This window comes from Poromitra crassiceps, assembly GCF_964638095.1.
Source record: "Poromitra crassiceps genome assembly, chromosome: 3".
Lineage (NCBI taxonomy): Eukaryota > Metazoa > Chordata > Actinopteri > Beryciformes > Melamphaidae > Poromitra > Poromitra crassiceps.
In genome coordinates, this window is record NC_139625.1 from 14,391,405 (window position 1) to 14,408,123 (window position 16,719).

General features: G+C 45.5%; 1 protein-coding gene across 3 annotated transcripts in view; it reads right to left on the reverse strand.

Annotated features, from left to right (window-relative positions):
• The window catches only part of LOC310773841 (mitogen-activated protein kinase kinase kinase kinase 4-like), a 105,369-nt gene that overhangs the window by 25,954 nt on the left and 62,696 nt on the right, over nt 1-16,719 (reverse strand). For 2 of the 3 annotated variants that reach the window (XM_083633815.1, XM_083633814.1), the window contains exons 13-16: nt 14,956-15,117; nt 13,971-14,057; nt 5,979-6,128; nt 2,934-3,242 (exon numbers count right to left, since the gene is read on the reverse strand). In XM_083633815.1, coding sequence (XP_083489941.1) covers nt 2,934-3,242; nt 5,979-6,128; nt 13,971-14,057; nt 14,956-15,117 — 708 coding nt within the window. The remainder of the gene's footprint in view (nt 1-2,933; nt 3,243-5,978; nt 6,129-13,970; nt 14,058-14,955; nt 15,118-16,719) is intronic. The other variant, XM_083633816.1, reaches the window with a different exon arrangement.

Sequence of the window (16,719 nt, forward strand, 5' to 3'; positions counted from 1 at the left end):
AAATATAAAATACAAAATGTAAAAAACCTACTGTGCAAAAAACCGCAGCAACGCCAAAAAGGCATAAACAAAAAGCATTGCATAGTCTATCGCTTCCTAGTAACACACTTCCTAACACTAGAGCAAAGTTTCTGGTGTCATCTGAATGGAAGAATTACAAAATTTGAATATGAAAAATATAACTGTTGGTATAATAAACTTTGATTACCAGTCCTTTTCATCAAATTAGTAGCTGTATTTGGGAGTGATGGTGTTACAGTAGGCTACTGGTGGAAGTGCACGGTCACAATCTGGCCCTCTGGTAGCGAGGACATTTTTTTGTGGCCCTCTCTATCATCAAAGTGGCCCATCCCTGATGTAAATGATCTGATAAGATCTTGATGCTATGAGCAAAAGCAGAAGTGTGTCTCATTACACATATCAATTACAGACAGTGAACATAGCATTTGGAATTACAGAAGTCCAGTGTTTCCCCTAGAAACATTTTCAGGCCTGGAGGGATTTTGAAACGTACCCCGACCGCAATGGTGGGGGCCCTCGCTGGCGACACTAAACTTTTAGCTAACCTGTTCGCATCTATGTTCGCAATGGCATCCCAAGTATCATCATACTATTATGGGATGCGATGCCAACAGTTGTATTATGGGATGTGCGTTTCCCAAGCAATGACACACGTTGACACGTTTTGGAACAGCGCCGCACGCTGGCACGATGCTCCTAAAAGCAAAATGCTTATTGTTTTTAATGATTTGGCATCTTCTACTATTGTCAACACTGTCAACACCAGTATTGTTGTATTGTAATAATATGCCATAAAGATGTATTGAAATTTTGGGGACAGCAGGAAAAAAACAAAAAACAAAAAAAACATTGCATTTCCTCTTCTGGCCTGGCGGAGGCGCTGTTGGCCTGGCGGGCCCGCCAGGCCTGTAGAATGGTAGGGGAAACACTGAATTCCAAAAAAAGACATAATATCTCAATAAAGCCCTTTTCCCACATGCGCTTTGTACCGCAAAATGACCGGAACGTGGTCAAATGGCTGCATGTGGGAAAGGCGCCGTGCCGGTATAAGCGCGACCCCGTCGTCGCGGCCATTTCACCAGTTTTGAGCCAGTCAGAAGAGCGGTATGCCGCGATAGGCAGACAGGTGAGAAAGGGGTCCAGTCATTTTCCGCTATCAGTGCACACAGTAGACAGAGTCCAACACCAAATACACAGCCGATTGTTCGATATTCCCCTGGTGTTGCGTACCACCAAAGGACTATTGCCAGTCGCAAACGCGCTTCCAGTGCTTTTCGCCACCGGGTGATCTTGCGTGTTAGTGCGGGTCGGACCAGACTCAGCACGTAGTCGAACGTACACCGGGACATGCGAAAATGACGCTTCCATTCCACGTCGTCAAAATTGTTCAGAGCATCTTCCCAAAATAAATTCCCTCCTGGTCTCTCTCGCTTCCAGACGGCTCTAGTCTCACGCAACAGCGCAGAGGTACATAAAACTGTCATGATCTGTCCCCGGTTTAGTCTATCTTCATATTCTGCACGATGTTGAGCGGAGAAGACTGCGAACATGAATCTGTTTCTGTTCGCACGTATATCCCTTTCCATTTTCGCCTTAATTTGCCTGCGTCGCTGTCTACGTTTGAGGAAAAAGCGCGTCAGCAATATTATCAAAAGAGTGGACGCCGGCTCCATGTTTGTTTGTTGTTTTTTTCTGACTGGCCTCAGTGGCCTGCAGCACAGACCCCAGGCCACTCTCCCCCACCCCCCCCAACATACCGGCTATTTGACGATAAGATTCCCACATGCGAACGCTGAGGTGTGAAGGGAAATTCAGGGAAATGTCCGATATTGACTTACAGGTAATTTTCCGGTACGCATGTGGGAAAAGGGCTTCTGAGTGTAAAGCCTGGTAAACCATCGTGATCCCGTGAACTCAGCGATTTCAGTGGGTGGGGTTACTTGCTGTGACAGACAACTGCTTCAGCCAATCAGCGTCGCCAAATCCACTCGGAAGAACGGCAAAAACATATTTTCCGCTGAGAAACTTCACTGGTGCATACTCTTGTTCTTGTTTAATTGTTGTTATTGAGTCTATTTCGGCAATGGCGGCACTTATGGCTGTGTTTACTCTACTAACGCCAACGTTACTGCTTGTTGCATCGGGAGCAGCCATACTAGTATTTTGCCAGCGGCGTCCCTGATTGGCCGGTTACATTGGTAACTACGAGGCAGGTCCCTGATTGGCCCGTGGACTTTGTAATTTCTGGAAATCACTGGGGGCGGGCTGGAGACCAGACTGATGACTGTGAGTTCATGTGATCAGAATGGTTTAGCAGCACTAGGCGAGATATTTATGTAAAAATGACCAAGGTGAGCATCGCCTCCACTGTGAGACACTATAGATTTGCCCTATTTCCATGAAATGCTGGTGTTGTTCGGTATGGGAAGTCTTCTCTGTGTACAGAAAATGCCAAATCTAAGCAGGGGAGAGTGAACACTCCGTCCGGAGAAAGCTGGACTCAATTTACTGATGTCAGGTTACATCATTTATGGGATTTGAAGGTGCAAAATTCCTTTCGCTGCCATTTGGGGCTGCCGATGTGCATCGTCACCTAGTGTAGCTTCAACACCACTTACAAGCAGAGAGGCTTCCTAAACCATAGCTATCAATCCCACCTGAAAACCATCAAAGTAGTGGTCTGCCCATTGTAGTTCACTATTATTCAAACAATGACGACAAATGAGATTGCACACAGCAAGACAAACAGATAGAAAGACAGACAAGACAGATAGACAGACAGACAGGCTGTGGCTAGCCAGCATGATGACTGAAGTGATTGGCATGACAGGAAATGAATGAGGGAAGGGAGAGTTGGGGGGAGGGGGGGAGGGTGGGTAGTTGGTCAGGGTCTCCGATTGGCTCGTCCTTACCCTGGGAGGCACCTCCTCGCCGGGGGCCGGGTGCTCCGCCCGGGCCTGGGCCTGGGCCTGGGCCTGGGGGTGGTGGTGCTGGTGGGGAGCTTGGGGCTGGGGGTCAGTGCGTGCGGGCGATGGGTGGTGGTGATGGTGGGGGTCCTGGGAGGAGCGCAGGTGGAGTTGTGCAAAGCTAGAGGCCACGCCCCCGGGCTCGCTGAAGGACTGCGAGCGAGCCACCACGGGCGGAGGAGGAGGAGGAGGAACAGGAGGAGAGGGGGTGGCGCTGTTGCTGCTCTTTAGAGCGGCCAGGTGGGACCACTGGACCTTTCGGGGAGGCAGGGGGGGGGGAGACAGTACAGGGGAGGGGGGTGAAACAAGCAGACAACACAGTGAGGCATGAGGGAAGATGGGTGTGGGGTTTTCACATACATGTGCTTAGATATACATATACACACAGTACTCATGCATACAGCACACAGAGCACACATACATGTGCTTAGATATACATATACACACAGTACTCATGCATACAGCACACAGAGCACACATAGAGGCACCACATAGATGTGTCTTGTAGATATTAAGCACAATGACAAGCTATGGGCAGGATATACTGTAGAGTGGCTGGGAGGGAAGATCTATTTCATGATGTATGGGGCCTAGTCCTTGCCCAATTGTCGGATATAAAAGGTTGACATTATATGCATACATTATATTTATATATATATATATATATATATATATATTAGCATAATTTTATATTTGGACCAGGTATGTGATGTTTATACTATGTAGAAGATATCCTAGGGTGTTTTTCTTTCTCTCTCTCTCTCTCTCTCTCTCTCTCTCTCTCTCTTTAAGTTTGTCTGTCGTGTTTTATGTTGGTTGTCTGACTAGATTGGAATGTTATTGCTGCACTGGAGACTTCTTTCTTTTAGTTGTTGTAAAAAAAAAAAAAGACTGGACAGACCCTGAAAGGAGACTTATTGTATTGTATGCCATTCATGTAACTTTAATAATGTAACGGTTAACTAATGTATGTCTGACAAAAAAATAAAACATAAATAAATGTTGAGAAAATATATAGAGCCTCAAAGCTCAACTGATCAATTATGTATGCAGTGCCCCACTGCTGACTTTAGATCAATTCTTTTGTAAAAAAAAAAAAAAAATGTACACTCAAATCCATTGTCTGAGCTTTTACTTTAAGGATGTAAAAGGTTTGTAAACAAACCCCGGAGAAAAACAAAGCTGTAAATTACGTTCCGATTGTAGAAAGTCCTAAAAAGCTTATTTCCCCCTTACTTGTCAAACTATTCCAGAACATTGTAGACTAAAACTTAAATGGTTAAATTAATTCTGCATTGTATCCAATTGTATGTATTTTGTAGTTACATTAATTGTAGCCATTACTTTACCAACAATATCATATATAACTGACCTATAGGTAAGGATCTAAGTGGCATAAAAAGTGCCACGTATCCTTATATACAGGTTTGGCAGCCGACGCCCTTCCATACAGCCTGACGAAAACCCAACGGTTGAAACGCGTTGCGGTATTTATCTTGCCCGTATCACCTTCATGAAGATGTACTCTGTTTTGTTAAACTCTTTGTAGTACACAGGTACAATTACTTCCAATTAAATTTTGTCATTTAAATTCCTAACAGCTCCTTTCTTCTATTTTTGATGTATTTTGTAGTTACCGTACATTAATTGTAGCCATTACTTTACCAACACTATCATTTATAAATGACCTACAGGTAAGGATCTAAGTGGCATAAAGAGCAAGTTACATAACATGAATTTATTTGTTCTTGGCTTCAGATTAATAAACGGAAAGGGGCGATAAAATTGGGGGTCTTTATACTTTGTTTTGGCAGAAAGAAACGTAACGTAACGACAGTCACACAAATGAACACAGTGGAAATACAAACAGAGGTGACGTACTGAACCACATGGTACCCAGACGATAAACAGTTAAGGGTGTGTTGTGAGAGGAGCAGGGTGGGGCCGCGGGATTGATGAGCTACTGTGCAGCCAGCGGTGCACATCCTCCTCTGGAATCTTGGCCGAAGTTCAAATCCAGAGACCGAAGACAAAGCCTCTAACCTTTTGCTGCTAACTAACCCAGTGTAAGAGACAGCACTATCAATTTCAACTCGCTAAGAGTTGAAAGTGTAATACACAGCACGTCCACAGGGAGGTCAAAGTTCAGGGTTCGGCCACAGAACAGTGGTGGGAAGGGTCGGTCTCCCAAACCAAAGCAGTAGACGCCTTTCACAGCAACGGGTTTTGAGGTGGTAAAGCGGCAAGTAAAGCAGGTGTAACCAATACCACCAATGATGGTTCCGTTCCATTTACAGTAGGTGTTCCAGCAGGCCCGGCTCCAGACCCAAGTTACAGAGGGGGCCTGCCCCTAGCTTGGGGGGGCCAAGCTACCCAAGGGGGGTCCGGGGGGGTTCTCCCCCGGAAGAAGATATTTTGTCCATTTTAAAGTAAAATTCGTCAACCTGGTGCATTTGAGAGCAAAATGAAGAGGCTAAATCTATGAAGAACTACACACTTGTGACTTTACAAATAATTAGGCCTAAACAATTAATATTGTTATTATTATTATTATTATTATTATATTATTATTATTTACACATTGTGCACAAATTGCATTCATTGTGACAAATTTACAACAGTTAATATCCAGCCAGAATCATTGCAAATGGATGTTCAAAGTAACAGTTAGCAATAGCATTCAGTTAATCAAAGCCTAATGACAGCCAGATTCCGTTTTAAACTTTAAAACAGAAAAACGGAAAAACGTTTCTAGCCAAAAAAATTTTTTTTTTTTTTTTTTGAATGGGGGAGCCAGTTTGGGGAATGGGGGGGCCCGGCCCGGTCAGGCCCCCCCCTAACGCCGGGCCTGTGTTCCAGTGGCCCTCGTTAATGTCATTGGTTACACCTGCTTTACCGCCTCAAAAACGGTCGCTGAGAAAAGGGCCTATGGAAGTGGGAAGAAGACTGGAGTAGGAGGAATAGGGGACAAGGAGGGAGGGGAGGAGTTACCTGTGGCTCCATGGGCCGGTGCATGGCGGAGGCCTCGGAGGAGCCGCCGTTGGAGAAGGGTTCGGAGGAGCGGGGGGGCAGGGGGGGCTGCTTGGGAGGCGGGGCGATCTGAGGGGAACCCTGAATGTTCTTACGGTACCGCTCGTCGGCCTGGGACGGGATGGGGGGGGGGGGGGGGGGAGGCACAGGACAGAGAGGGGCAATTGGAATGAGGGTTCACGACAAAGATCCCAGTGTCAGAACCAAAATGGCGACCAAAAAGAGGCGGAACCAGTTCTAATGCATAAGAAGAACAGAGCACCATTTATACAAGCTAATGTATGAGAATGGAGGCATAGAGCATAGATGTGTTTGATGTGTTGAAAAATAGTTTTCTTTTTGTATTAAAAATGGTTCCCGTCTCCTTATTCTTCTAATATTTGACGCCGTTGGGAACCAAAACCTTTGCATTTTTGACCAGTGAAGATCAACTCTGAAGACAGCTGATCACAGTATGGGTATTTCACATGCTTGAAGGCAGCCACACGTATACAGATACGGTCGGAAAGAGGTGGACAGAGGACTCCTAACAGAACACGCACGATGTCCCTGAAATTCATTTGACACACACACAAAAAGAGAAAAGGGCGGATTCATGTTAATGACGTGAAACGGCCCCATCCATGTTGGGGCTTAACATTGTTAGTATGGGCCTCAGCCGTCCACATGCAATGGCCCAACTCCACAGACACTAACCGAGTGAAAACACAGCCACATGGCACACAGCTCAGATGTTCAAGATCAAGAGAAATTGCTGACATATTGTGACTCTAATGTCCTGAAGGGAAAGAAAGAGGGGGAGTTGTGATGAACAAACTGACTGTTGCTGACAACGTCTTCAACACCAGCCGAGCTTCTCATTCTGATGAAAGCGCTCTCAAAATGACAGTGAGTGATGATCAGTGTTGGGTTACTTTCAAAATGTAATACACTACATATTACTAGTTACTTTCATTTGAAAGTAATAAGTTACTTTATAATATTGCTTTCTGTGTAGAGTAACTCGTTACTTATTACGCTACTTTTGCATTACTTTTACCAAAACAACAGCAGCAGCAAAATGACCTCGCCGCCCCGGAACATCCCGAAAAATAATTTCAACCGCCTTGAAGTCAGTGTAAACGATCCAAAATTCGAAATGTTATTCTTTTTTATTGTCATCTATAGTGGTTATTTGCATAAAAACACAGTTTGATCAGGAAATGATTGTATCTTTTTTTAAATATGTGCTTTGATCTAATCAAATGTAACTTAATTTGTAACTTGAGTTACTTGACAAAGTAACTGGTATTACTGAAATCTTATAAGTAATAAGTTAGATTACTGAGTTACTGCTAAAAGTAATATATTACATGTAATGTGTTACTTTTGTAATGAGTTACCCCCCAACACTGGTGATGATGACTAATCACTGTATGCAAAAACTATTGACACTCAAACAGTTGAAACTGCAGCCCCATGGGAGGTCTCACTTCCTAACTAAACGTAAGAATATGTGTATTATTTCTCTTTCTCTTGCTCAGCCTGCTTGGAGTGAAGATTAAAGTGTCAGATTAGTCCTCCAAAAGGTTTTAGTAGTCAGGGTGGAAGACTAGCAACAGTGCAAGTGAGTGCCAAGAGCGAGAGAGGAGCACGGCCCAGTTTGATTCAGGACATAGAGAGGCTGGTTGCTGGTGGTTGCGAGCCTGTGGTTTTCCACTCTCCACCGTACCCCCTACTCGTCCCATACAAAAGGGCTTGGCTGAGTAGGCCGGCTTTCGAACAAATTGGCTATTCCTTTGGAATAACACCACAACATCCCAAACAGAAAACATGGTGTAGCAAGTTTTCTGAACACACTGAGAATAATAAGTTGCTCTCCAGTTGTTCTTCCTTGTGGTCTGTCTGTAGTTTGGCTTGTGACCCGTCTATCCATTTGCATTGGCTAAAGAAATACAAATGGCCGCTACTACACGGACTGTGTTTTTAGCGATTTGTGCTTACTGGCGGAAAAAGAAAACCAGTATTTGCTGCTCGCACCACCTCTATTGTCATCATGGCTGTGAGAAGACAAGCAAGAAGAAGCCGGAAAAGAGCAGGCAGTGGAGATAGGGCGGAGCCAAGGAGGAGGTTCACCTCTCTGACAGGCTGAGGAGGAGGATGACCGACAGGCTCGGCGGGCCTATCGGGCGCCGGGCCTTCTGCCTGGGGAGGCTTAGGGGTGTCAGGGGGCGTTTCGGTCCGGGGGGGAGCGGGACCGAGGCTGGCTGAGAGCTCACAGGCCTCTTCAGAGTCGCTCTTCTCTGGGACTCGGGGCAGGGATTTAGCGACGTCTGAGGGGATGGTCTGCGGGGGTCCGGAGGGCTCGGGAGCACCTCTCGCTAGAGGAGCGGGACCGTCGAGGACCTGAGCTTGCGGGGTTACGGCGAGGACTCTCTCAGGGGGCGCGGTGGTGGAGGTCTGTGGGGGTTTGGCGTGGTCGCCCCCGGGCGGGGGGTTGTTTGAGTCTTTGGCGTGGTCGCCCCCGGGCGGGGGGTTGTTTGAGTCTTTGGCCCGGTCGCCGGGCGGAGGGTTGTTTGAGTCTTTGGCCTGGTCGCCCCCGGGCGGGGGGTTGTTTGAGTCTTTGGCGTGGTCGCCCCCAGGCGGGGGGTTGTTTGAGTCTTTGGCGTGGTCGCCCCCGGGCGGGGGGTTGTTTGAGTCTTTGGCGTGGTCGCCCCCGGGCGGGGGGTTGTTTGAGTCTTTGGCCTGGTCGCCGGGCGGGGGGTTGTTTGAGTCTTTGGCCTTGTCGCCGGGCTGTTTGCGTTTGTGCTGCAGCGACAGCAGGTACGCCTGCTCCTGCTGCAGCCGCTTGTGGAGTCGCTCGGCCTTGCGCTGCTCCTCGAGCTCCCGCCACTTGAACTCCTAGTGCAGAGTGTGGGGTGAGTCACGGGGACAGAACAGAGGTCTCTGCCCCACAAGCTTATGCTGGCTAAAATCAGTGCCATGTTTAAAATCATTATCGAAAAACACATTTATACAGATACAGTATTTGTCTGTTTTATATCACAATATTTGTGAGATGACTCACTATAGCCCCTTCTAAACATGCAGTGAAATCCGGATTATAACCAGCTGCTAGCCGGTCGGCCTGCATGTTTAGAAACAATTAGCCGCCTTATGCGCACTCCCGCGAGTGCGGATCATGACCATCTGAGACCCTAGTGCAGGATCCGCATTATTGGAAAAACGGCTGTTGTTTAACACCGGTAGCTCATGTTCCGGATCATGTATGTCTGAGTGGGCGGGTGGTTAAATGGCACTTTACAAACCATTAATGTCCCAGTGATCATTATTTTCATGAATGGACGTAGCGTTAGTTATACGTGGCTGGATTATTTGGAAGAGAGCCAAATTAGGGGAGTAAACTAGTAAAAGTTTAATCGTTTCTTTCTCCCCCATCTGCCAGTTTAAAAATGCAACAAGGAGATGATAGCCTACTACTTTTAGCCTACTGCATAGGCTAAAGTACCCGCTAACGTAGCCTATTAATTAATTAATCGTTCGGGCAATCGCTTATATCAATGAATTAAACGAGCAAACTCACGGTTTCCTCAAGTGCTGCAAACGGCTTGAATGGTTTCTTTTCCTCCCGACCTGTCTGTCTTGTAGGCTATGTAAAAATGCAAGAGTTGCATCAGCCTATATCGAGAAAAATAGCCTAACTTTTGAGGAGAGAAATAAATTGAAAACTAGTCAGATATGACTTGAATGCCACTTGTAAAATCATCCACAGTGTAATGTTATTGCGACGGTGCAACCACTATTTTGACTGGCGGCTTTTGGGCAATGTAACAAAGGCAAGCGTTCACTTTTTCTGGCACATTGCCACCCCACGTTATCGCCTGAATGCGTCAGAATGCATCTTCCGTTAAAACTGCATGTTTTTGAATCGAGTTTGGTTACGGATTCGCTAAAGCTGTTTCCACATCACATTTCTTTTTACGATACACCCTACCGCACCCCCTCCCCCCCGCCCACTCTACTCGCTATCGGCAGAGAGAATACGGACCATTTCCAGCTGTTTCTAAGCAAAGACTCCTCATGTCTAGAAAGGTAAAACCGGAAAATATCCTGCTCTGGCTAGCCGGACATGATCCAGACTTCATGTTTAGAAGAGGCTTATGAGAGAGAAGCCCCTTCTCTCATTCAGAAGCACTACTTTATCTTACGCCAAATCCCTGATTTGAGGTTGGAGGAACTACTTTCTCCCTCCGCGACAAGGGGCGGAGCCCCGATATAAAGGGAAACAGAGTGAGCCAGCGTTGATCCTTTGCATTCTTCTCACCAGAGAAGGGGGATCTCGCTCTGATGCTAAGCTAGCTTAACTGTTCACTAGTGGTTTCACGACTACGTCGAGCATTAGTTAGCGACAGGGCCTACGCCTCTCTTTCTCCAACAGAAACTATCCCTGGACGAAAGAACCCACCTATCGTCAGCCGACTTTTACCGAAAGTCACCAGCCCAGCCGTGGTTATCTTCAGCCAGTCACTGCCACTGAGAAACAGGTACACCGGCCGGGTGGATCTGTGTCTCATGTTTTCAGACGATTTTCAGGTGACAAAATGGAACACCGGATGGAGGGACTGAGCCCTGCACCTACCTGGGTAGGTGGGAAAAGATCCCTGCGCAGGACCCTCACTCGGTCTGCATCCGGTGGCTGGATAATCACATGAGTCAAGGGGTGGTAGACATCTCCAACAAGCCATCGGGCATGGAGACAGGGAGCCGTTTTTCTCTCAGTCACTGGACCACCCAGGGCGGACTAGCTATCGGACCCCCGATGTGATTTCTTACCGGTTTTTCGTCCTTCCCTCCCGCTACCAGCACCAGCACGTTAGTGGATTATTCGGTTAGCCTCACCGAGCTAGGGTCTCTCCCGGCTGCGCTCCGTGGAGTCTGCAGCGGGAGTATTGACTTGTTTATGCTGGACGCACTCCGTAGCTGTGGCTATCGGTAGCTGACGTACCGGCTAACACAGTTAGCTTTACGCGTCCCCCCCCACTGTCACTGATCCCTGCCACTCTGTCAAGAGTGAGGGATCACAGGCACACACTCATGCCGATTGCCCCGCTGTGTGCAGCGATGCACTGGCTAGCGGAGATTCATCTGATGCCACGCACCGCGGCTTGGAGACTCCCGACGCACAGCAATCTGTTGTCACAGGGAGGGGGGACAATGTGCCATCCACATCCATTCCAGAGAGCCTAGCACTTTGGGCGTGGCCCCTGAGTGGCTAAATCTCCCTCCTAGGGTGATTTCCAATATCCATAACCAAAGGGCTCCTTCCACCAGAACCTTGTATGGTCACAGATGGAAGCCGTTTCAGAATTGGTGCCAAAAAGAGGGGCCACACAAGCCTCATCTTTGTTCTCCGGAAGCCATTGTGGTTTTTCTACAGGACTTAATTGATGAGGGCAGAGCCTTCTCCACTGTAAAGGTCTACCTGGCAGCCCTATCGGTCTGGCCATTTGGGTCTTGGAAGCAAAGCCATCGTCGGCCAGGTTGACCTGGCGCGTGCTTTTATGAGGGGGGCCGGCAGGGACCTCCATGTCTCCAGGACCCTGGTGTCTTCATGGGACTTTGATGTGGTTCTGGAGGCACTCAAGGGCCCCCCAGTTTGAACCACTGCAGGAGGCAAGCTTGAAGCACCTGTCTTTATAGACAGTGTTGTTACTGGCTCTGGCCTCAGCTAAGAGAGTCAGCGACTTACACAAACTCTCCGCCCACCCCTCATGCACTCAGTTTGCTGCAGGGGATGGTATGATCCCTAGCCCGGCCTTTGTGGCTAAGGTTATGGGCTCTGGTTCTCCTGGTTCTCCCATTACTCTAGGAGCCTTTACTGCTTCTCCTGGGGAGCATCAGGCTCAGAGCTCATGCCCAGTTCGTGTTATTATTTGCCCATACAAGGACGCTTCGGCATGACGTCATTTTGTAATCGTCTTTCCGTTTTAGACACGGAAGTAGATGACGCCTACCGTAGTCATTTTTAGACTTGCCAAAAAGCTGTTTTCAAGCAAAAAAAAAAAAACACTTATAAAGTTCTAATATTTTTTCGGATGAGAACATTCCAAATATGTGACCAGTTCATCAGAATAACACCTATTTGGAAATATTTAACGAGCAGCGAGGATTGGGAGCGCTGGCTGTGCTGACCGGTCGGACTAGCTGACGCTAGTATCTGTCAAACCCTACTGTAGGCTTACTGGCAGTGAGAAAACACTGTCGACGTGCTTTTGTAACTAACGTTAAATGCCGACCGGGTACAGCCATCGGCTCCTCGCAGCAGTAACGCTATGAACATGTAACTGAAGTTGGCCGCAGTGTAGCTTCTGAATGTTGCCAAACGTCATTCATAGTGACGTTTTGTTTTGAAATTGGCCGCCAACTAGCGCTGAACCCGAAGAACAAATACCATTGCGGGTAACGCGGAAGAGAGAAAAAGTGGGCGTGGTGAATAGACTGGATGGCTCAGGCCCACAAGTGGCACAAGCGGTTTTGGGACACAGTTAAGGAGCCCGGCAACTCCCCCTTGCGTTGGAGCAATGAGCTGTCTGGCTCCCATATCCTATTGTGAGTCATCTCATGAATATTATGAAATAAAGCATAAGGTTATGGATATAACCCCGGTTTTATGAATAGTAAGAGTGAGATGACTCACCACCAGACATCCCTTATGCCAGGGTGCGCTAGAAAACAATGCTTATCAGGAGAAACGTTGGCTCACGCTCTGCCCCTTGTCACGTAGGGAGGAAGTCGTTCCTCCAACCCCAAATCAGGGATTTGGCCTAAGATACAGTAGTGCTTCTGAATGAGAGAAGGGGCCTTTCATAGTGAGTCATCTCACTCGTATTATTCATAAAACCGGGGTTATATCCATAACCTTATGTTTTGCTCTTCTTTAACCCCATGTATAATTTATTTGTAGATTTCTTTTAAACCCATTTGGCTTTTATTTTCTTGTCTGGAAAACACTTTTGAAAATAGCGATGTTGTTTATTATTGTTATTATCATCATCAACAACTGGACTGTGACAAATGACCTGCTACACATTTGAGAAGTGGAGACTGCGTTTAAGTTTAGTGCGTAAATTAAAGTGGTGTATGTAATAAACATGGCCTATTGTTTATAATATGGCTTTTCATTCATTTGAATAGATATATGTGTTATATAGGGACAACATATTGATACAACAAAACTTGAATAAATAAATCCAACAAAACACATGTGGATGTAGAATTATTTGAAAACTTTGGCGGATCAAATCCTTAAGCAAATTGAAACTAACAGATGGGTAATCTTCGAAGAACATATTTGCTTGGGTCCAGACCTTTGAATCCGTCCACTCCACTGAGAGTGGAGTTTTGGCTGGAGTGTAACCAGTTGACAATTCAGTCTGTTATCAGGCTGTATCCATATGGTTAAAGTTTACAAAAATATTGTGAAATGTAATGAAACAGGATGCACCAGGAAAATGGTGAATCAGTGGAAACACAAATTCCTTCTCAGAACGTAATGGAGAAGACATTCTAAGGTAAATCATTCCTCCCTTTGATGAGCAGAACATGACTCAAAACTCGATGACCTGTAAAAGATTCTTGTGTGGCGTTTCCTTCATGCTTTTGCCAGTTTGAAAAAAGCTTGAAAAACTGGGCAAAATTTGAAGCGTTTCATTCCAAAACACTATGTATTCATTTTGAGGGAAGAATTACGGTAGCTACCTGAAATTTGCAGCCAATACTTGAACACAGACATGTCCATCTTCAAATCATACTTATTCATTTTGGTTAGATTAAGCCAATTCATAACTAATAGTAACCCACAATGTGCATGATTTTACTGTATACCTTGAAAAAGAAAGCTTGCTCTGAATGCACCCTCTCCTAAGGTTAATTAACTACACACCCCAGTTGTGTGTGTGTGTGCATGTGTCTCACCAGCAGCATGGCCTGTTCATGCAGCAGCTGCTGCTGCAACATCTCCAAGTGCCTCTGCTCCTCCTCTAGCTGGCGACGGATGTACTCCTGCCAATCACAACAAAGCAAATGCGTGTGATTGGTGGGAATCCAGGAAGAGAAAAATAAGGGTGGGATTGGGAATAGAACGTCCAGTTTTACATCCTGAATATGTTTTTGGTTTGGGATTTTGTTTGTCGGCCCTGGGCCCCGTTTCATTATTTCACATGTTCTCGTTGACTTCCTCACAGCAGTTGCCCTCTGACACCATGCCAGTGTTGGTCCACCTCTCTGGGAAACTCAAGTGAACTTGGTGAGATGGCCCAAGGGCCGAGGGAGCGAGTCTGCAACGATGGTCGCTGCAGATTACCCACAGTGCATTGTGGTTTCTCATCATTTCCGCCTTGACGTCAACGCGCCGATGATTACAGTATTTAAAACATGTGCTTGTGATATTAAAACAGATGTTTGAGATTGTAACAAAGACAAAAGAATGTCTGAGCAAACCATCTACAAGTGTAACTAACAATACCCAGATAATCAGAGTAATCATGTCGAAATCCATGCATGTTTTATTGTTGGATGTTGATGTTCACTGCTGGTGCTTGGTTTTTGTTGTTTTATCGCTGATCTCATATGTAAGGTTAATGCATCATCATCATTATTATAGCTATAATTCAATTATTTTCATACAATTGCATTAAAATATATACAGTGTATATATATATATATATATTTATTTATTTATTTATTTATGTATTTATTTGCACACCATTTCACATTATAGTAATGTTAGTAGGCCACACAATTGTGATTTGTTTTATGTTATTATGGTATTTAAGGGTACTCTCCTCCCCCCCCCGCCTATTCTCTCAACCTTCTTGGTGCGACGTAGGGGAAGTGGAAATACTAATGCAAGGGGCCCATGTTCTAATGAGTCTGAGAGTAGAAGCATTTCATCAGCGACCTGCTCGCGGTCGTTCCTCCTCTTCTCGTCCTCGGTCCGTCGGCGTTCCTCCTCTTCCTTGCGCCTGCGGTCCATCTCCTCGACGCGCCTCTTCTCCTCCTGCTCACGCCGACGCTGCTCGCGCTCCTGCTGCCTCCTCATCTCCCGCTCGCGTCGTTGTTGCTGTGGGCAACAGGAAGGCGGGCGGCGTCAAGAACACAGCAAAAACATCTTTTCTGTAAGCTGACCTTACTTTGTGTAAACATCAACGTTATATTACCTGGCTGCAAACCAATGTCCCTGCAAGGGACAATCAAGTTTGACCTTTGATCCTAATTACCGTAATTTCCGCACTATAAGCCGCACCGGAGTATAAGCCGCAGCAGCAAAATTGCCTGTTTGTTACATATATAAGCCGCACCGGACTATAAGCCGCAGGTGTTTTAATGTTTTTTTTTTTTTTTTTTTTAATTGTGTTTTAATGTTTAATTACCATATGTAAGGGTTCATGCACAGAGGGGATTGTCGGGAAAGAGATGGCTGTTTGAGGAAGCTCCCATTTATTAACATTTCAACAAAACAACATAACACAACACCACCTGTGTTTTTTTTTTACAGTGCACACAGTGTCCGCGGTGTGGTGAAAAGAGGGCAAGAGAGGAAATTAAAACAGAAGTGGATTTATAGTTAGAAAGAGTGCTAAAAAAGAGAGATTTTTTTTTTTTTTTTTTTTGAAAAAATCCATAGATAAGCCGCACCGTTATATAAGCCGCAGGGCCAAAAAACGGGGGAAAAGCCGCGGCTTATAGTCCGAAATTTACGTATTTTTGTTTTGTGTAAACATCAACGTTATATTACCTGGCTGCAAACCAATGTCCCTGCAAGGGACAATCAAGTTTGACCTTTGATCCTAATTACCGTAATTTCCGCACTATAAGCCGCACCGGAGTATAAGCCGCAGCAGCAAAATTGCCTGTTTGTTACATATATAAGCCGCACCGGACTATAAGCCGCAGGTGTTTTAATGTTTTTTTTTTTTTTTTTTTTAATTGTGTTTTAATGTTTAATTACCATATGTAAGGGTTCATGCACAGAGGGGATTGTCGGGAAAGAGATGGCTGTTTGAGGAAGCTCCCATTTATTAACATTTCAACAAAACAACATAACACAACACCACCTGTGTTTTTTTTTTACAGTGCACACAGTGTCCGCGGTGTGGTGAAAAGAGGGCAAGAGAGGAAATTAAAACAGAAGTGGATTTATAGTTAGAAAGAGTGCTAAAAAAGAGAGATTTTTTTTTTTTTTTTTTTTGAAAAAATCCATAGATAAGCCGCACCGTTATATAAGCCGCAGGGCCAAAAAACGGGGGAAAAGCCGCGGCTTATAGTCCGAAATTTACGGTACTATAAAAAGAGCAACTGGCCAAATTATATGTATGCTCAAGGAGATGTAATGATTACCAATTCTGACACATTCAATAACACGTAACTGGGAATTGGGGCTGCACAATGCTCATAGAATATTGGTAGATCAACAATATTGAAGCATTTTATTTCATTTAGTACATCTGCTGTACATGAAAATAATTGATATCGATATAAAATGCTGGAGGACCTGCATAATAATTTCGTTCCTCAAATCATCGAGACTATTAATCATTGTTAATATTCATAATATTTAGGAAAATCCACAAGACATAAATACATAATATAATTGTGTATTATTATGCCATGATTAAGAATGCTGCAGAGTTTATGCTATGATGCCATGAAAAGGCACACTTGT